The sequence below is a fragment of the Amia ocellicauda genome, chromosome 5 (genome assembly GCF_036373705.1).
Source record: "Amia ocellicauda isolate fAmiCal2 chromosome 5, fAmiCal2.hap1, whole genome shotgun sequence".
NCBI classification, from domain to species: domain Eukaryota; kingdom Metazoa; phylum Chordata; class Actinopteri; order Amiiformes; family Amiidae; genus Amia; species Amia ocellicauda.
Window position 1 is genome coordinate 36,849,825 of NC_089854.1, and position 22,775 is coordinate 36,872,599.

The 22,775-nt window shown below is 37.2% G+C and overlaps 1 protein-coding gene across 1 annotated transcript in view; it reads right to left on the reverse strand.

Annotated features, from left to right (window-relative positions):
• usp6nl (USP6 N-terminal like) overlaps positions 1–22,775 on the reverse strand; it is an 81,928-nt gene that overhangs the window by 58,239 nt on the left and 914 nt on the right. Inside the window, exon 2 of the mRNA XM_066705052.1 lies at positions 18,848–18,934. Within this exon, the coding sequence (XP_066561149.1) occupies positions 18,848–18,851 (4 nt within the window). The 5' untranslated portion in view covers positions 18,852–18,934. The remainder of the gene's footprint in view (positions 1–18,847; positions 18,935–22,775) is intronic.

Sequence of the window (22,775 nt, forward strand, 5' to 3'; positions counted from 1 at the left end):
TAAGACAGGATGGGATTCAGAAGTTATTAAGGGTTTGGCAATGAATAGTAAACAAAGCTTTATGAAGTATCCAATGATCAGTGGGTAAACATTCACAACCATTACAATAGAACCATTACAATAGGACATACCCCAAATGTGATTCAGCTGGAGCACAGTGGACTGGACTGCATATTTCACTCTTGATATAAAACAGTTTAGGAAAAAAAATAATAATTAAAAAAAAAAAATATATATATATATATATTTCTTAACAGCGTGAAACATATGAGCTATTATAAAATGCACAGCAGAAAAGTAATAACCTACATAATAAATAATCGTTAATGTAGTAACTGAGTAGATCTATACTATCATGCTTTTCCGGGAAGCTGTGCTGAACAGAAAGTCTTTATCAGCAAAGCCTATACCATAGGCTTAAAGTTGTTTAAAAATAAACTTTTATATGTGAAGCCTTTGTTAAAGTTTGAATCATTTACAAAACCTGACATTCAGAACAAATGTGTGATTATTTTCTGGGTTGTTAGATTACATAGCCTTCAGGTTTAGCAGTAGACAGTGTTAACAAATAATATTATTATTATTATTATTATTATTATTATTAATGATACTGACGACAACAGCAATTCATACTAATCATCATCATCATCATCAGTATAGTTATGATCATATATATTGTTAAAAATATATATTCAAAAAACTGTTGTTTTCTAATGGCTGGTAAAAATAAATAAATGATTAATGACAATAACAACAACAAAAACAACAACAGTTGTGGTTTTAAATCTCATTCTTCCTCTTTCCTACTTTTGTGAATGACTGGAATACAGGATACTCCTGGAAGTTTAAAACCTCAGTGTGTGTTAAAAATACTAACCCAGCAACTGCGTTTAACATATTTTGACAGACACTCGGGAGTGTCAGTGTTACAAAATAATTTAAACATCTGTCCATTGTTCTTTTCGGAGAGCCAAATTACAAATTACAAATTAAAAATGGGGAAAAAAATATATATAAATACTTCAATAGTTAGTGGTCTGAGCCTGTATTATATTTAAGTTGAAACAGAAATTTGTATTTCTCATGATACATAAGAACAAGGGATATTCTTTACACGTTTTCCTAATAATGATATTCTCCTCATTCTACCAAGAGAGAAAACCTTTTTTCATAGGAAGTATCACAAGGAATATTTTGATTATTTACTGCAACTCCTGGAGTAATGATTCACAGAACAACGATAAACATCCTTTACTCAACTGAAATGCTATCAAACATTCCTAGCACATCAAATCCTATTGATTATCAAGTTCACAGTAAGCCCTGGAATATTTGAAAGTCTTATTCAATGACTGTTGTGAGTTCGCTGATAGAATAAATCATAAAACCCAAACTTCAAACCCAACCACACTGTATCAGCACAAACTATTGCAGCAAAACGTCGCCAGCTCTGGATAAAACTGGTTCATAGCCAGGGGTGTTTTAAGGAAGACACGTCGCCACTCTGAGCCGACCCTGAAAGGTTTTCATGGCTATTCTCTGTCAACCAGCTGTGTTGGAGTATATACAAGAGTTCACCACCGGACATAAATCAATCAATCAAGGTCAGCTGCAAAAAACTGTCCAACATGTCACATGGTGTAGTCGTGGCCATGGTGCCTTTTCAGTAAACATAAATGCCCCAGACAAACCCTATGCAAGCACATTGTATTAACATATCTCTGTTCCAACTGTTTTAGGGAAGAACCTGAATATACTTCTGCCTCACAGACCAGATTTCCAGTTACTGAAGAAGTCACTTGCTTAAAGCCTTTAGAAACCCTGTTTTAAATATCTTTGGCCTACAACATACCTCCAATGTAATACATAACGTGGAATCCAGAGACTTAATTTTGGTGGAAAGAAAAAAATCTAAAAATGTAATATAGGCATCTAGTTTGATTTGAAGATAACAATGTCTCTCTTTTCTTCTTATAATAACCTGATGAGATGGCAATCTTGTCTCAATCCTCATATACACTTTACATGGTTACTTTGCCCCATGTTTGGCTTGCAGGCCTGCGTAGCGGCACAGTAATTGGAAAGTTCAAAGTACTGCTGTCTCTCTCAAGTAAACCGAGAGTGGTGATTTAATCTTTTATTTATAAACATGTGCCGAAAAGGCATAATTTCTAATTTAACTATAAATTAAAAAAAAAAAAAAAAAAAAAGCACTGTTTCAGTCTTTATTATGTAATCGCTGTGAGAGAGAACAGGTAATTCCAGCATCTGCCAGTACTGCAAGTGTCTCATTAACGCATTGGCGGACTACATAGGATGCTGCTAATGTGCAGAAATACACTGAAGTGGTTCTAAGCACACAGAGCAATATATATATATTATCAGCTGCAATCTTGTTTAGTAGAAATCTAATTTCTAAAATAAATCCCCCCTCGCCATTTTTACAATATTTAATTTCAATAGACTATTGTATTGCTCTTCTGTCAACCACCCACATAAACAGAACCACCCACGTCTGGAGCCACTTCACTTTCTGTGGAACTGAATCCACCATTTCTTTTACAGAAAGATGAAAAAACTCATTCACACTATGTTTCACTAAAGGAGATTCTGTTCTAGAAACACATGTAGCTTATCCCTGACCATCCGTTTCTTCTTTCGCAGTGCATGCACCACAATGTGCCGACTTTGTGGACATGTAATGAACTACAGATGACCATACAGTAAACCAAATTAAAAAGGACTGTCACAGGAGGGCAAGGAGCATCCATCCTCACAAATAGTACATTAACTGCTTCAGCCTTTCACATTACACTGCTTAGCAAGTGTAATCACACCGAATTCTCTTTAGAGGAGGGTGTCAGTGCGCCAAATCAGAATTTCAACTGTCTGCAGGATGCGTGCATGTCTCCACGTTAAAGGACAACACGTCTTCAGTCTAGACACAGGTTCTCAAAAAGAATAACAAATGAACACTGCTACATTACAAACCCAAACCTACCAATCTCCGACACGGTGATGCATTACTGAATCCAATCAAAAAGTTACTGTACAGCCTTTGGGCATTTATTTTTAACAGGAGTTTGGGGGTTTAAAATAAATAACTAAAAATATGTATAACCTTCATTTGAGACAATCTTATTCAAAGATTGATTTGTTGGATATTCATCACACTAAAGGATGTGTAGACATGTCTTTTTTTTCTAGGCTGAACCAGTGTTTCAAACACCATGCAAAGGTATCTGTATAGATGTTTAACAAACTTAACTACATTGATCACCATGGAACTATTTCATATTAAGGATGCGGATACTTTTTTGGTTAAAACTACACATACAATACACATAATCAAAAACAAATACATTATATATATGTACATATACACATACAGAACCAAAGAGGAGATATTTAGACAAAAAGCACTGGATTTATTGCTGCATTAGCACTCTTCAGTTGGCACACTATTTTACACACACACACACACACACACACACAGAGATACAAACAAACATATGTCCCATTCCTTATACTGAACTGCAATCTACTACAGAAGCTACTGCACTCACTGTCAGTCTCCTACCTCCCTTTGCAGAAGCTGCCCTCCGTCTTGACGGTGACACCAGTTCCCTGACAATCTGAAAGACCTGCATCATTGCCGGTTGCCAGGACAGCTGGGGCCAGCTGTTCTTGTGGAATTCCAACAGGTTTCATCCCCCAGTCGCCTCCTTCCTTCTACCAGCAACATCTAAGCTAAGGCCACAGCACAGCTACAGACTGAGACTCGCAGACTGCACTGGCTCACACAGACTGCTCTCCAGCAACGTAGCGAGGCTTTCCAGCGATCCTCAGACACAATAATTGGAACAAATTGGATGTCAGAGGCAAGAAAGCAATTACAGGCTATCTTTTGTGTGTGTGTGTGGGGGGTTATATAGAAAAAGGTTATTTAAAAAAAAAAAAAAAAAAAAAAAAAAAAAAAAATCCTAACAAAAACCAATAGGAATAGGAGGAACTGACACTCCTGTGTTAAATAAATGAAGACATTCAGCAAGTGTCCCCCCTTTAATCTTTCTAATTAAGACAGTACAGTGCTGGCGTGACATTGTTAAGCTTCCGACTGCTGAAGCTGATGTGAAGCTCACCAATAAACATAAAACAAAAAATAAAAACATGTCCAAGATCCTACCAGCGTTCAGGAGGTAATAAATAACAATAACAATTTAAAGTTATGGCATCTTCTTCTTAAAGGAAACAATTAGATCTGTAGATCTCCCGAAGTTCATTTTAACACATCCAGGTAGTGATAAACAACCCGGTTAACACACATCAGAACCTGACAATCATCTTACAATGATGATGATACTGGTTATCGATATAGAAGTCATAGGCTGGGAGAAATGGAAAAAAAGAGACCGAGAGCTGCCTGCCTCACAAAAAGCTCTTTACCTTCAAATTAGCAAGCTTTCTAAATCACCAGCAGACTCCAGGTCCCTTCCCGCACCCCCCTCCTTTTCTCCCCCATGCCTTTTTTCTGATTTTCTAAGACACGAGCACAATCCTTAAGCTTAGTGTTCCTTGAGGGAATGTAGGGGAAGGGGAAATGGGGGGAAAGACAGAAAGCAACTAGTGTACAGCTTATAACTTGAAGCAATACCATTCAATACCCTGGACATACGCCAAAATCCTCTACTCAATAAAGACCCGCATATATGGAGTCGATATTGGTGTCAGCCACTTGTCTCCTTCAGTCAGCAGCAACATTGTAACCTGGACCCGCCAGTGAAACATTGGTTGCAAAATGGCTGGAGCAGGCTAGGCCTTGTTAGTACACTAATGAAGTCTCGGTGGGACAGCCAGAGAGGCGCATTTAAAAGCGAGAAGATGACGAGCGAGATAAACATGCCACATAATTAAGCCTTCTCCTTTAAAGATCAGTTACATCCCAGGGAGAGCACCCTCCCCCCGTTGATTTCAAATTAACTACATGCCTTTCTTGCCATGTCATCCCCCAAGCACCAAGACAGGTTCTTCTGTGAAAATATAATTATAAATAAAAAGTTACAGTTTTACCATGGTCTTGCTACAATAATAACACACCAACAAAGCAGTTCAGAAAGGGGGAGAAAATACACAAATACTGTACTCAAAACATAATTATGCAGTGCAAATTAACAGTTTGCCGTAATTACAGTTTCACCACTGTCACTACTCATTCATACTTCTTCTTTTCCCTTATAAAACCTGTAATGCATAATGCTTCTCTATTCTCATGTGAAACAATTCCAATATAAACCTGTAATGCATAAGGCATATCCTCGTGTGAAAATTTCAATGAAGTCATATCACAGCATCAACAAGAAATCAATATGACATGATACAGCTTACAACTTCGCTGGGTAGGAAATGATTGTATACAGTAAGGGTTGTGTCTATTGCATCTTCATGAATTGGACTGCATCAAAAGCTTTTTTCGGCCATCCCAACAGTTACTCGACACTAAGGGAGCATACTAAACCAGCTACAGGGAAAACTAAACACTAAATAACCTGGCGCAAGTCAGTGTTTTTTTTAACTAGAGACGTTCCTGCTGCACATTGGCTTTGAAAAGCCCCCAGCAAGAACAGCTGCTGGTATTTCATATTGAGGTATTAAACAGCAGGTGTCCTATATATTTTTTTTTAAATAATTGTCGATTTCTCAACTAAAATGACACTCTCTTCTGAGACACCTGTTCACAGCGGGGAAAAGGTTCTCAGACTACAGGCAGGCTTGACTGAGAGACCTGAATCATAAAGGAAGATCTGGTTTGTTAGTTTGATGGTTAGTTTTTCATTCTGTGCTATTCACTTCAGAGACTATCATACTCGGATAAGACCAATGCAATGACCGACAGGTGTGAGGATGCTAGTTCTCTTTTCTTCTCCTCCCTGTGGCTTGCACATTCCCAAAGATTGATGAAGACTGGTAGCAGATGCAGCTGCAGAATCTTGCCTTGAAGTATTTTACCACTTTGCAGACGAGTCTGAAACCCATCATATTCGCTGGCTGTCTGCCCTGCTGCTCTCCACCTATTCTACACAGGCTAAGGCCAATTGTTATGCTATTAATTAAGTATACATATTAGTACATACATCAGTGCAATTCTACTTGCGGACAAACTTTGAAACAATGAAATATCCAGTCCCTACTACACCCAAACAAAAATCTATGTGCAGCCAATTTCCTTAGGCAATCCTTTTCCCAAAATGTGGTAGAGAAGCTGTTACTACTGGAAGAGCTGATCATCCTGGAATACTTCATTATAACTTTATTTACATGCAAATCTAAGAGCAGAAATCCTCAAAATCTCAAACAAGGTTAATGACAGGGTACGGAGAAGTGAAATCACAGCATTGTGCAGATGATGTAAGGTAATTGAGTAAGTTGATTATTATGGTTCATAGTCTGCAAATAATAGTGCCATCAGTGTGCATCAGCAAATCTGATCGAGCCATTCTTAATGTGACTCCTGCTTTTTGAAGTGACCCTGTTCAATCCTATTATAGCTTCTTAAATTGGGTTATGCTGAACTCACTATCATTATATTGTATCCATATGAAGCACAAATCAAATATTAAGACATCATCATCATCTTGAAAGAGACACGTGGGGTCTGGATAATGTTGAATGTCTATTTCTTTTCTCTAATATCAAGACTTTTAATAATGGGACGTCAATCATTTATTGCAAATACAGCACATATGCCTAGATTGTCACACATCAATATTATTCAGCAAAGTGGAGTGAAATATTTTTATTAACTATGAACAGGATGCTATAGTGGGGTGTATCAAATTGTAAAAGACATACGGACAAATGGCATTCTAAGGGAATTTGGGTGGACAGAAGGCTAACCAGAGGAAGAGAAAAAATGAATAAAGTAAAAACTAACTAAAACAATGGGTCAGACAGACATGATTATGCATGAAGCCTCATGGTTCATTGACAGCTGAAATAGCATTAGCTATTTCAGGATTCCATCTTTCTTAGAAACCTAGATTCGCCTTCAAAAAAGGATGTTTACCAGATTTCATCATTTATGCTATCGTCACTGCGACCCCTGCCAGCACCTATCAAGGAGAGCATGAAGAACATTTCCAAGACAAATGCTTTATGCAGAAAAATAAATGTACGCTTTTGAGGAAGATAAACGCTGGGATATTCAGCAGAACACCTGGCATAAATTTAAAACAGTCCGAGTAAAGCGAGAAGAATGCAAATGGTAAGGTCTAATAAGATCATGATGGTTATGATTTTTTATTTCAGCCAATTTACTGAAAAGCTGATTGACACTGAACAAAATATGGCCTGCAGCGTTACCAAAATACTACCCATTTACAAACTTAAGTTTGATTTGCACAATTCTAGGGTTCCTCATTATCAGTGGTTAAGGAACAACACATTAGGAGCTATAGATGGTCGTGATACCACGCACCCCTTGAAAATGACAGTGGGGAAGACGATCGGAAGTGTTTTAAAAAGTGACAGAAGTACACCTCAAAACAGCATGTAAGATCGGCGTTTCATCCACTGGTTTGATTTGAAACTGAAATGTATGCAAAACTACCAACACCGCTACTTAATTTCGTTGGGAAGTCAACATGTCATGGCTCTGTGTTTGTCTCCATGTTCTCATGACTACCATCACGTCCGAGCCTGTAGGCAACTAGGACTGGCTCAACAGCGTGATTGGCGGAGCACCTAGCTACTCAAAGGTCACGCCCAAACACTGCCTTCTGCAAAGGCACACAACATTACTTTCTCACACAACACTATTTAGTTTGGTTATTTCATGATTTCATTTGAAATTCATTTATTATTCTTATTCGTGCTTATCTGTAGGCTGGCCAAAAATCAACAAATAATATTGTCTACATGATACCAGTATTGAAGATAACGTTGCCAAACCCTAATTTTAGGCAGCCTGTAAAAGCTTCACTTTACCTGAAAAATAGGTAAATCCTCAATCGGAGTACATTAACAGGCAAGTTGACAAATCCTACATACAACTAACTCTCAATACAATCACTGTGTATATGAATAGTATATTTGGAATTGAATTAAATACCTATTAAAATATTAAAACACTTTTAAAAGCTTGGGCTCAATTGATTGTTAGAAGGGTTTGCTTTCTTTTAATTTATTTCACAGAATTGTTTTCCTTCAACCACAGTGAACAGATTTTCCCTCCAATGCCTGCAGTAAATTCTTTAGCACACAGGGGATATTCGCTGTACAACTTCTCGGTACTATGAAAGATTATTTCGCATTTCCCACAGTAATGAGGTAGAGCAATAAAGTGACAATTTTCCTAATAATTTTTCTTCTTTTAATCAGAGTGTACTAATTTTGAAAATGCAGCTACTGAGAAGGAAATAAAAAAAAAATGAAACAAATGCAGAAAGTGTTGCAGTAGAGTGTATACATACACAATGTTTTTATTTCCTGGGACCTATAAGTGTGCGTGCATCAGGAGTGTTACATCATCTTCTGCATCTTCTGCCATCGGTTCAGTGACACTGACTATAGCTTAACTACTTGCCAAGATTAGGCAGCACTGTGGAGTAGTGGTTAGGGCTCTGTACCACTGGTAGGTTGTGGGTTCAAATCCCAGGTGGGGCAGTGCTGTTGTACCCTTGAGCAAGGTACTTCACTTAGATTGCTTCAGTAAAAATGCCCAGCTGTATAAATGGGTACAAATGTAAGTCACCCTGGATAAGAGTGTCTGCTAAATGACAAGTAATGTAAATGGGACTACCCTAATAACAGTAGGCTGTCTATAAACAGAACAGTGAAGCTAAGAAATAGATTGTTATATATACACAAATATCATAAAGTGAAAAAAATTGCATGTGGATGCTGACAAAAAAACAAGGTGTTTTTAATTGGTTATATATTTTTTGTTGTTGTTTGTGTGTGTGAGAGATTTAGTATGTGTCCTATATCAACATTGTTTTGCTGCATCGGGGACTTGCAATAAAAACCTTGCTCAAAGAAGCCACAGGGTGTGTAATATCAGCAGCAGCTCTGGATGCACATTCACTTAATTAGAAAGGTAATGCAATATAAAAATGATTTCCCCCCTTTTTTAAGACATTCATAAAAGGGTGCGTGAAAATCAAAAAGCTCGGGAATAATTAATTGATTAAGGGAACTACAACACTGAACCAGTGAGATTATCTAAGTGCAAGACATGACCCAGCTCAGTGACGGACAGCTCCCCAGTGTTCAGACACGGATCGCTCTAATGTGCGTTCAATTCCTGCAGTGAGGAAGTGCTGACATTCCCACCGTGACGATGAATCCTACATTGAAGTGTAGGGTACAGGAGGGACTCGTCTGTCTCTCTCCAAAGGAAGGATTTATTGTTTTTTCAAAATCTGTTTCACACTTTAACCATGCTACAGAGTACCGTATGTCACGACTGCCAGAAGAGAAAGCAGCCCAGCATGACTAAAGCTCGGAAACACCTTCACTGTATTACTTAAAAATAATTTTGATAGGAAATGAACTTCCTGGCAATATGCCCTGCTTACTGTGCAAAGCATTCTTCAATTTCTGTCATGTGCACCTGCCATTCAATGCTATTAAGATATCCAGTATTAATTACACAGAAGTAGGCCACACACGATCAAATTCCTTTCCATCATTTATTCATGCATTGAAAGAAAAAAAAAAAAAACGTTTTTGAACATGATTCCCCCCCCCCCCCAAATGCACACATAAATGATTGAAAGGCATTAGGCATTACTGTGCAGGCTGCTTTGTGCTCTATATAGGATGAGGACCTTGAAGATTGATTTGAGCATTGATCAATTATAGACACACAAACAAACAAAACACTTATCTACAGGTCTTTAGGAAAATTAGGAAATATTTTATTTGGCGAGAACACAAAGCACCCAGATTAAAAATGCAGCTCAACCAAGAAATAAAGAGGTTAAGGACTCATATTGACAGATCCATTTAACTTAAGAATGCGGCATGTCAAAGTAGTGCAGTTAAAGGAAAAGAAAAATGCAAAATCAATAGAGAGTCAAGTCAAAGAAAATAACTCCAGAATTGCCCTAGTTATCTATGGACACCTTTGCATTAAACTAAACAGACAACATGCAGAACCTTTTATTCCTAGATGTGACCTTTGGGGATTCTGGACAAGTGAGTTTAATTTAAATTAACAGATAAAAAAACAACACCGCATTACTGCAGATAGAAAATCAAATTGAGTAATCAGCTGAAGTGATTGTAGTACTACATTCATATGGTGAATGGTCCATTTGTTTGAAGAAAAGAAAGACAGACAACAAAATCATCAAGGTGAGTTACTGTAAGCTGATTTTGCAATATCTATTCACATATATATCACATCCGGAGAGAAGAAGTGAAAAAAAAAAAAAAAAAAACAGTCCACAGATCCTCCTTGTGGAGCGATTGTTGTCTTTGATTTCAAACACTCCCTCGTGACACCAAGGAGAGCGGCCCGAGAGAGAGAGAGCGCCACTTGAGGCGGGCACAAAAGAACAGACAGCTACGTTCTTGGCTTATTCAAATCGGTTTTAATGCAAATGCTAATTTTAGTTGTAGCTCAGAAAAAAAAAAAAGATAATTAATGAATAGATGCCTTTGATTATTTTCATTAAGAGTGCAGGCAGAAAGCTGTGTGGCTGAAGCACACATTTTAGAAATACTGCAGGATGCCTTCTCCTGTCAATAACAACACACGGCCTTCATGCTAAGCTAAAACCGTGTTAAATACACTAAACCTAAAGACTAAAACATTTTGCTTGAATTTACCAACAACCAAAGCAGTAGGAGCTGGGACACAGTAGTGAGGACACCCCAAAAACACTGCAGGTCAAAAATGACATGCTGCATAGACTGTGCACAAGCAATCATATCCTCTGGGCATTATGGACTATGGAATTATGGCATAAAAGCACTTTGTTTGCAACTATGTTAAGCTCTAAAACTTCCCTTTAAGGTGTTGAAAGGCTGTGCCAGTGGAACAAAATTATCTTCAAACTGACATTTCAATTGGATTCTTCATTACTAGACAGTCACTTGTTCAAATGTAACCTGCTAATTATTTCGCCATTAACATTTTCATGTCAATTACACAAGGTAAAAAGGGAAATTATACTTTTTTTTCACTGCTGGTTTCTGAAAAATTGTTCTATTGTTTCAAAATGATAATTGCAGTAATATTGTAGCACACCAAGCTAAGTCTCCAGTAATGTGGAAACAATAGCTTATTGTAATGAACAATTGCAATTTCTTCATTAAAAGGCCACCAAAAAGTGATCTGCTGGTTTCTATGCAATTCCAGGCACAATTTAAAAGGGAAGTCCCATTTTCCATAAGATGAAGAAAAATATAGAAGGGATCACATTTACTCTTCTAACATGGTTTGGCATGGCCTTTGCTGTAGACAAACAACCTGGAATGAAGTTTGAGAAGGTTAAGCTGAAGGACATTCCCCAGCCCAGCAATTGCCTTTAACAAATAAGAAAAAGGTGTTGGCCAGAGTAAAATCCATTTCATCACATCACATCATACTAGTTATCTACACATAGGCCTACTGTATACAGTGCGAGCTGTGCGTTACCTAATAATCATGAAGAAAATACTATGAAAATACTTCTGGATTGTTCTGGTACATTGGATTGCTTAAACACTCAATGTTTTACTATTTTATGAATGCTAATTTCAACAAAATCATTAATTTTGTGAAAATAAAAAGTGAGAATTACACCTTGGCATTTGTTAACTTAAATGCCAAAAATATGACCTCAAATCCTTTAAATCTGTCAAATTAACAGGAGTATGTATAGTCTACAGATTCTCTCATGCATCCATCCATAAGCTTGATAAAGGCTCACTGTAAAACAAGATGATGCGAAACAGTTTTAGAGGAAACTGAAGTCAGTTTGTTCTACTGAAATGATTAAATGGACTGAATGTATTATTCATTTCCCTTTTAGTCTTAACACACACACACACACACACACACACACACACACACACACACACACACAGTTCAGTCCATTGTAGCAATCCACTTCACAAAGCTAGATGTCTGTTGACTTCCTGAAAATGATGTGTTACTTTTACAGGTTAAACAATAAGCCAAAGGAATGGGAACGCTACTTTAGTTAGCGCAGAACTCCACATTGTGAATGCTTTCAAGGCCACGAGGTTAGTTCTGGTTCAAAGTCGGGAGGGTAGAAATTAGAAGAATGTTAACAATTGATTGACAAAATTACATTGTTTCATGGATATTTTTTCATATGTGGTTCATATGGTATAGCTGTGAGAACAAGGAGGAATTTCACTTCTACTAATGCTTAAATGTTAAAAAATAGTTTAATATAAAATCTTAAAATGTATATTGTATTCTGTATACATCTGTTGCCATGAAAAAGTACTCTTCTTTAGCTTGAATCACATTATATTAGCGAATAAACATACCTAAACAAAACAAACACACATACGATTTAACAAGTTATCCTGCCATATAGCTGAATTCGACTCTCCGAGATCCCTCTAGAATAATATGGTCTGCAACCACTTCACACTACACACCAAGAGGATTTAATTATGTGGGCAGACGCCTGCAGGCCGAAAGGAAAAGTGCCTTGTAACGAAACAGCAGGTCCCAACATTAGGACAGAGCACTCGAACTGTGCGATACTCTCAATGCGTAGACTCCCCTAACGTTGCAGTTTAAAATGGAGAGACGCATTGTCAATGAAAAGGTTTTTTTGGGCCCATTAGTTCATTAGACCAGTCTCTGCTCGCTCTCCAGGACTTAGTTATTTAAACTTCCTCTCTGTGGGAATAACATAATTAAAAGCACATTTCTATAAATAAAAGCATTTACAGTAACAAGTTCCAGCATTGAATTGCATGGCTTTTGCATCTCAGGCTTTTCACACAACCAGACACTCTTAAGGTCCTCAAAAGGACAGACCCCCCAGCCTTTTTAATAAAATAAATAAATAAAATTCCAATTCAACCACACTGATTTGTCATGATAAAGAGCACTCTAGAGCATGCCTATTAAACAATCCCTGCCATTATATCAGTTTTATATCCAAAATGTAACACACTGGAGACGCATCATTTCCGAAACCAAAATACAAGGACCATAAGTCACGCTGAATAAATTTCTTACATTGTAATGCAGCTCAGAATTTACAGCCTACCTTCTCCTGTATAATGCAACAGAGACATGTTGCCTGAACAGAGCATAAACCTTGATATATTACATGAAAGGCTGATACCATCACTCATTACACCAGATACATTAAATACTGAATTGAAAACTTTGTATGTTATAGGGTTCAGTTACAAACGGCTTTAGATTGAGTGCCTAGAACCAGTCCAGAAAAACTGCTTGGTAAGAGGCTAATTTGGTGACTATTTCCCCAACAAAAGAAAATTCTGCAGAGCCAATGACAGGGCAGGGAAAGAGCTACACTGATAGCAAGTAGTAGGCAATGTAAATAAAACTGAACCAGGTGCCCATTAAATAAAGTACAGAGTTAGAATTATTAAAAATAATATTAATGTCCTTGAAAAGTTAGCTAAATTATAATTTAAATATCATATTTGGTTCACTGGATAAAAACCAGGTATTATAGACCTTTGAATGTAAGAGTCCATGTTTCCCATAGATCCGTATCAGAAGAATTATGTTCCAACATATAATATGCCATATAAAAATACATCTACTCAAGTATTGATCTCATCCAGTGGCGCTTTCTGGAAGGGGTGTAGAATGCCACAGTCTGCAGTGATTGACAAGAGGAATTTTTCATCACGTGACCACATATCCAGAGTCAGAGTCACTCTTTCACCACGTGGATCAGTTTTCCTCATGTTCCCCACAGCACTGATCAATACCGAGTCTCGTAGCCATTTTAAATGTCAGCCACTTTGGTCATTATTATTCTATATACAGGAAATGCCATCTGAGCAACCACCTCGTGCGGCATTACAAAATAATAATTAAAAAAATATTATATATATATTATATATATAGATGATACATCATGCCTATATAGCTTCTCTTTTCCATGTCACCCACACAAAGTTTATTATTTCATCTTCCCATGTTTAATGTGGTCTTTTTAATCTCTTGGGATCCATTCCATAGCTTACTTTGTCCATCTTTGATCTGTTCCTTCCTTAACATTTTCACTCCCAGTGATGTCATTTTATATATGTATAAATATATTCTAGAGAGAGAGAGTGAGAGTGAGAAAGAGAACAGGATATGCAGCCCACTTAGTCACATGCTGTTCATTACAAATTTCAAAACCTCAAAAGCAGAAACATACATCAGAGTTTACACTGCGGTAAAGTACTATATATAAAAACTTTACAGAGTGGACTATCCTACATTGTAAACAGAAACCACAAGAGACACTTACAGATGAATTAAGCAAATCACTTAATACCACACCCCTATGCTGTGCAGCAGTCACTTGAAATCAATGACATCCTGCACGTTGAGTCAATAAATAAAAACCCAACTCAATCCTTCTGACAGAGCTGCTTGGCTTGCTCCTTTCCCAGCACATGAAACTGCAACATACTTTATAAGCCTTTTGATAAAGGTCACAGTGTCTTCGTCATTGCCTGAGATACCGAACAGGGCTGACAGCTGAAATTGAAATCGATGATCGAGCTTCCGAAAAACAGAATCAATAGATTCCAAACTGATTTCTCTCTAGAAATTTGTATTTCAGTCATCCTGTCAGCAATCCACATAACAACAGCTTTTATGTCAGCTGATCAGTCTTTTCGTTTGCTCTCACATCAAGGCAAATCTGAAGTTGTACTGAAAGAGACACAGGATTGTTTTTAGCAACCTTCAAAACAAAGAAAAGAAGAACCTTCAAATAGCTGTTTGGGAGTTCAAGTTTAAAGTGATGCTCACCACTCCACTGTGCTGTAAATAATAATTTGCTGGCAATAGGCCTACCTGTAGTCTAACTCTTCCATACATTTTACAGTTTTTAAATGATTCTTAATAACTCAAGGCTTGTTTGCTATTTTTAGTTCATTAGCAGTTTCCCAATTTTATCAGTGTCAGATTTTCCATGTTAACGGGTATGTAACTGTGGCCTTGGTTGCCTTATTTGCTGAAGAAACTGCAGGGAAATACATGTACATGATTTTCTGTTTCACCACTGTAATGGTACAGAAGTTATTAAAACTGAAGCAGAGAAAATTGCTACTCATTGTGCATTTCCCCCCCTCCTGCACATGCTGACCTGCCGTGGATTTGCAGCACACAGTCCTTGTGATCAACCTTATTTACCCTTCTTCATATTTATATTTAAAACACTGTCCACATGTTCACACCCATAAATCCTCTTGACAGATTACCCCTATTGGACCATAAATTCACACTGAGAGTAGCATCTAAGTACTGAGAAAACAAACCAGTTAACTGATCATGAATAGCTGCAAACAATATAAAGATTCTCCTGCTAATATACCAGTAAGAAAGGTACCAGGATGCTGCACCAAGTAATCAATCGATTCAAACCACTTCCTGACGGTCAGACCAAACAAGAAACCGTGGTCCTTCATTTCTCTATGGGACGAACTCTACAGCTTGAACATGAATAATATACAGTTAATTACCGGACTAGTCTGCACACAGTTTGCCCACCGGGAGAGGCAGTGCTGTCTGTGTGCATCTGCTTAAATGTCAGTAAAAATACACCTGCGGGTGCCAAGGAAGGAGAACTTTTTTTTAAATCGTATTAAAGCTACTTAATATAAAAACTGCAACAAGATTATTTGTTGTAGTATACAAATAATAAGGAGATTCAAATAATAAGGATGATCAAATTAAATACCAATTATCTGTTTAATTGCAACAGCCCCTGCCCTGTAGCTGAGACAGGATAACAATCTTTTACACACACTGTGAACACTAAGGAAAGACACCAACACTGGTAGCACTGATATGAGAAGTACCTCAACTTCCTGATTAGGTGAGTTTAAAAGCACACAATACCAGGTGCACCGCATGTCCATTTTCTGGCAGTGAACTTCTCCTATTCAATCATTGGTTCAGCTAGGAGCCATTTGCAAAGACAATTTACTCAGAATAAACAGATTTGGAACTTTGTACTTCACATGATAAAATCTCACGAGCATATAAACCCGCTGTCCCTCAGCAGAAACACATTTCCACTTCCAGCATTTCCAGGAATCTAATCTCTTCTTGAGGCATTAGATTACTGGAGGAATAATCTCATCAATTATTCACTGCCGAGGTACAGTATCAGGAGTGTGTACTGACTGTTTATGTCAAAATATATACATGTTGTTTCAGTGGCAGTATTTGTGCAATCTTATCTCATCTGTCGCTTCCTTATTTAGGTTAATGTTTGTAAAATACTATTTGAAAAGTAAAATTGAAACACTTGTTGGCTTGTAGAGATAAGTTCACAATACTCATTATCCACAGCCATGATATGCAGGTACCCTTTACACAGTACAGCTCCTGGCCATTATATATGATATACGTTGATCCCTTTTTCTTTTGAATTCAAAAACACATCACAATGTTACGCTAAGCATTATTTGTCAAGATGAAATCTACTAATGTAAAAGTAAAACATACTACTACTACTACTACTACTACTACTACTACTACTACTACTACTACTACAAACAAAGTGTCCTAAGAGGTGTAGGAGTACTTAAAAACTAGTTTTTTGTTCCTGAATACTTTCTCCAATCATCCTCTCCCTTTAATTCATACGAACATGAGAAAGGTAAGAAACAATGGGAGATGTCTAGTCCGTTTTGCTTGACTGGTTGTGGTAGTTAATAAACTGTAGAATTGTATTCAAATAAAAAACACAGGATTAATACTTTAGAAAGAAGGCTGCAGAGCATTAAATTAACAATTGAAATTACATAACCAGGAGAATTTACAGCCATCAGGTTCTGGTACTTCCTGTGACCATCAACAAAAAAACAATATTTTGTGTATTATATATATATATATATATATATATATATATATATATATATATATATATATATATATATATATACACACACACACACATACATACATACATACATACATACATCTAAGAATAATTCTCCAATACCTAGGTGGATGTTTTAACGGTTTGTTTGTGCCATTTAAATTAAATTGAGCCAGTTCTATTTGTTTCCAAGTTCTCCTATTTTCACAAGATCTGTCCCAGCAATGAACCAGGGCTTTGCTCATGTGCACCTCTGAGAATTCATTTGTTCCGTGTGCGGATTTGTTTATGGCAATTAGCAGGAAGGAACGCACGGGTAAAGGCACCGGTCTTTAGATCTTTTACTTTTAGTGATTAGAAACGAAATAGATAAAGAAAGTAAATGACAAGCACACATATCCATGCGTATAAGTTTTTTTTTTTTTAAACAATATAAACTTAAAACACTGTGCACTGTGAAAGTCAGAGTATAAAGCCAGTCGACTTCACAGAATTATAGAGAATGACAACACTTCAAAAGCATGTAGGAAAAGGGGATAATCCAGAATGTTATTCGACATGGTTAACTGTACACCTCACCTTGCTCAAAGCATTTGCAAATGAGAAGCAAGGAACAAAATCATATTTAAAAACTGTCCATAATCTCATTATTTCTCATACAAACTGCTTTCATCTTACTACTGTAGTAATCCCTCAGAATTAAGTACCTCCAATAATCAGCCAACTTTCAGACACTTTAATGGCCTCATACATATTTTAGTTATTAAAGCACTTTTTTCTGGTAAATTAACATGATCTTACTTGAAACTAACTTTCCTCAAAACAAATACATTCAATGAGGGGGGGGGGATAAATAATGCAAAAAAAAAAAAAAAAACCTGTAATCTTTTCTGATCCTGTTTAAGTTAAAAGGCAGCTCTGTGGTAATACCCTTGAAACACGTGCGCTGGAGTGAAGCAGGAGCCTTCTGCACGTTCCTCACAGAAGATCTCTCCGCTGTGCCTGGCTTAGTGGACACACGGTTGCACAGTAAGAGGAATTATTCCTGGAAATCAATACTTCCTCAAAACTCCTTTTGCTGACTCTGTTTTCCTTCATTTACACATAGAAAACACACACACACACATACACACACACACACACAAAATAAACTAACAAACAGCCATCCATCTGTATGCAGCACCGAGCATCAACAAGAACTGACAGCGCTGTAACAGCCCCCTAATATGAAAGCACTTAAGAGGCTTTGATGGTTTAGATCAGCACTTTAATAAAACTCAAACCAAGTGTTTGGGGGTAACACTTCACACTGAAAATTAAACACAGACTGATCCAAGCTGAAAAAGGCCTTCTGTTCCACTGCATATGCATGATCTGTAGCACATGAGGGGGTTTGGAGTGAGGGGACATGACCAGCAAGGTAATCTTGCAATGTTCTGTAACATCTTTACTCTTTGATCGTGTTTTGAATAAGCAAAAGGCTGCGAAGAGATCAAAGACAGGGACAGGGAGAGGAAGACAGCACTGAACCAAGGGCAGTAATAACTGTGCAGTAACTAAACTGCTGGCCTTGATGTGGAAGTAAACCCATAAGCCTTCAGAAGAGCAGGCGGCTGGATGAGGTGAAATATTCAAGCGATGGAGGACTTTCATTCTCCAGACATATGCTGTACCAGGCAATAACGCTAAGTCCATGATGATCAGTATCATTTCCTTGCATTTGATTTTGGTCTACAGGGGCATAGGGCATAGCTTGTTCTATACAGTAACCAAACCGTACTCACTCATGGCAGAAGATGTAGTTGTGTGCGGCCCAGCTGAGGTTTCCAAAAGAAGGTATTAACAGGACAGCTCACAGGGGCACACATGACCTAAAGGGTACAAAGAGAGAAGGGAAAAAAAATGTTAGGCATTTTGTAAACATAAACAATGTCTAACATTGTGATTTGCACACATCTCTCTCAACTTAAGGGGTGAATGCAATGCTGCTGCAAAAAGATTCACAATGGGTCTCCTGCCTCATGCAAACTAAACAAAGTAAAGATCTCCTGCAAACAATGCACTGCATAGACTCTGTCAAAGTGTGTGCTTGAGATTAGAATGCATTGATTTCATAGTTTCTGCTGACACTGTGCAGCTAGTAATGTAGAATTATAAACCCCAGATTGTGCCTGTAGCATTTGACTGCCATAGGATCTACACTGAAATACTTATTTCTCAGAAGAGGGCTTAGCTAATGATTCAGCCCGTTTTTGATCACTCTGGCACTGTGTAATCCCTCCATCCCCATCTTTTTTGCATGTGCTTGTTTGACCACTAAACTTCACACCAGGTACATACATTTACCTTTTCCCCTGTATTTTGGCCCTTTGGGAAACTATAGATTTCGCACAGCTACGGTTTTGTATGCAAAAACTACTCACTCAAAAAAAGAGCTGAGAGCTGGTGGCTGTTAGTAGCAAATAACTGTAATTTCTTCATGTGGTGACCAATTTCCTAGCAGATGTAGAGGGATAAAAGGCCGAAACTTGGTGAAATTACCCTACTGGTTGCCTTTAATGAATGGGACCAACTCAAAATTATATGCTCTCCTCAGATTGCTATGACTATAATTACTGCTATGAATAAATGCCTCATTTTCAACCTGCCTTACTCCAAAAATAAGAGGGGTTCAGCTTATTTAGGATACACTTGCATCTTTGAAAATAAGTAACAACTTAGACTCTAGTCCTTACACTAACCAAACTGGTTGGTATGGTTCTAGCCTTCCAGAGTGTTCCCCCTCACCACACACTATCACAGTAAAACCCAACAGCCTTTTGAAAATGGACATTGATGATCATCTTGTCCTCAACTTGACACATCTAATCAACGACAGTTTAAAAGGCTCTGGGACCCACAGTGATGGAGCTCATCTCAAACTATTTCCCTTTCTTTAAAGGTTTGGCTGCACCATGATGAGGCAGGTATCCTCCTCAGCGATTGTATTTTGCACGTCAAGGATAGATTGCAACCAATCCTGGGATCCCAAAGGACCGGATCCCAATCACAGCCACTTCATGCCAGAAAATGGAACATAAGATTACTGTAACAAACAAATACACACCCACATTATAGAGCAGACTACCTTTTTAACAAACCACCAATTAGAGATTACAAAAACCTAATGATACAGCTGCCTTTTCACTTCAAAGAGGCACACTTCAGAATCCTTCTTTAAAAATGAGTGCAGATTGCCCTCACACATCTGCTCCACATGCTATAAATCCTCAATGCATTATAAAGTTCAGTATGCTGAATGTAGTACTTAAAAAATGATGTGAACCAGGAGCACTTTTTAACTGAGTTTAATGATGTAGGACTCTGGAGTCGTGGACAGGGAATCTTGTAGTGCCAGGCCATGAGCTTGGGCTTTGAAGTTCACAAACGTCTTCAATAAGAACAAATGGGGGAGAAAATGCACAAGAGAATGGTTAGAGTGTCGTGGTTGCCATTTTACAAAAACCTACAGGGCATGTTATTTGGCAAAGACTGTGAAATCCTACACAAATATGAACTGTAGCTTTATTTTCTCCACAGAGCGAGTGCACTCTCCATACATACAGAGTTTTAACAAATGACACGACTGTTGTTGCTCTTCATTACAACTCAGATATTATTTGAACAGCTTCCACTACTGAGTCAGATCAAATATATATTATTTGGGCTTGCAAATTATGTTTTCAAATGATGTTCTGCATACTACTCTAACACTTAACCAAGCCAATTATCTGCTGACATTCTGGGTGGGCTGCTTAAAAACATGTCCTTAAAATAATCTATAGCAGTAGAGAGTTTGATCACTGATCATGCCATGGCACCCAAACACTGAAGCACTGTGACCTCACATTGGGGACAACTGATTAAGTATTCAGTGGAAGCGCTGAGAACGGATTGCTCCCTTTTTCAAGGCCAACATATCATCAGTTTATATCTGAGAATAAAATACAGTTGAAACAAAAACAGAAAAAGGTTCACATCATATATTGGGATACTGCTATTCAAGTCTGATCAGTCTAATCTAATCTAATGTATTCCCATATGATCACAGTGACTTTTTTTCAATATAAAAAGGGGCTAGAACTTCTTTACTGTTAAAAACATGAGATGTAATTTGTACAGCTCATGTTAAAACAAACAATTTCTCGTCTTTGGGGTCAAAAGCCTGTACAAGAAGATGTTATCGTTTCATTGTTCTGCATTATTAGAAAAGGATTTTCTTTTTTATTGGAAAATTGTTAGCAAGTGAAAAATAAGCAAGATTTTGGTTATGACCTACAAACATGTACATTTAGAGATCTCTAAATAACAGAACATATAGAGTTTAAGATACATTTTAATTTCAGTTTTAAATCCACCTCAATTCAGTTCTTGACGAGGGAAAAATAAAAGTTTACAGAAGTATGATTGTATAGGCTACATCTATTATAATTCAAGTGTATAAGAAATATCAGGGGAAACAGATCAAATGAGATTAAACCATGTTGTTTAGATGTGCAAATGTATAAAACTGTAATACAGACTATACAATCTCCCAAACAAATATAAAAAGTTGATGCTCTTTACCTTGAACATTGCACACACCTGTTAATTAAAACTAGACATCTAGGCTTCACCAGGAATTCTATGACAGTACCACTTACAATAATCAAAATGAACAAGGCTTTGTAAATGTTTGTATAGATGTGAACAATATGCAAATCATAAAATGCTTAATCCAATTCAGCACAATTAAGGTTGTCATGACAATGGGTGAAACTATGCATGTTTTTTCAGTTACTCCATTATCAACTATTCTAACTTGTGAACTTATATTGTGTGCAGAGGAGTGCTTCCACTAATAAAAAATAAACCAATCAGTAGATTTGTTTACTAAATACCTTAGTCATTAGGTTAAGAACTCCATTGTCACATAAAACCACAAACATATTTGTACACAAATGAATATCATTATATTGTAAATGGCAACACTGTTCCTGGTAGGTGAAAAGACATTCAGTTTAAAGGGTTTTGGTCTGAAGCCAATGTGTCAAGTAATGTTGCAGAAAGCAACCAGTTTTTCCAAGTTCATTTAGAAGAGATTATATTTTCAACAGGCTCTACTGCAAGATTTTCTTTGTGGACACATCTGTAAAAAGTGCATACCACTACTAATATCTTAATTTAGACAATAACTTCGTCCGTTCACTATTTTACTTAATTCTATTGCTTTCTCCTAAACTCTGTCTATAGTATGCACCTGTATGATCACATATACATGTCTGTAGTGTTTATGATTAAGGCAGATATTGGGGATACTCACATTTTATGCAGAAGTCATTTTATTAGGAAAATCACAACAGTCCCCCCCCCCCCCCAACAATTTACATTAACTCTGAAATTGTACAACGTTTTACCATAGATTAAAAGGTGCATTGATCAAAACACAGCATGCAAACGAGTGCACTCTAACGTAATTGTCACAAAACACCAGTTAAATATATAATCAGCAAGGTAGACAGAAAGGGCATAGATTACAGATCTACAGATTACAGTCAATCTAATAGATTTGGCGTTGCATTATAATATAAGGAAAACGTTGATTTACTTGTGTGCTAACCCCTGTGTAATATTTGCAACAATATGTTCATAGGTTAAAACAAATTAACGTAGTTATACGATAATAAACATTTT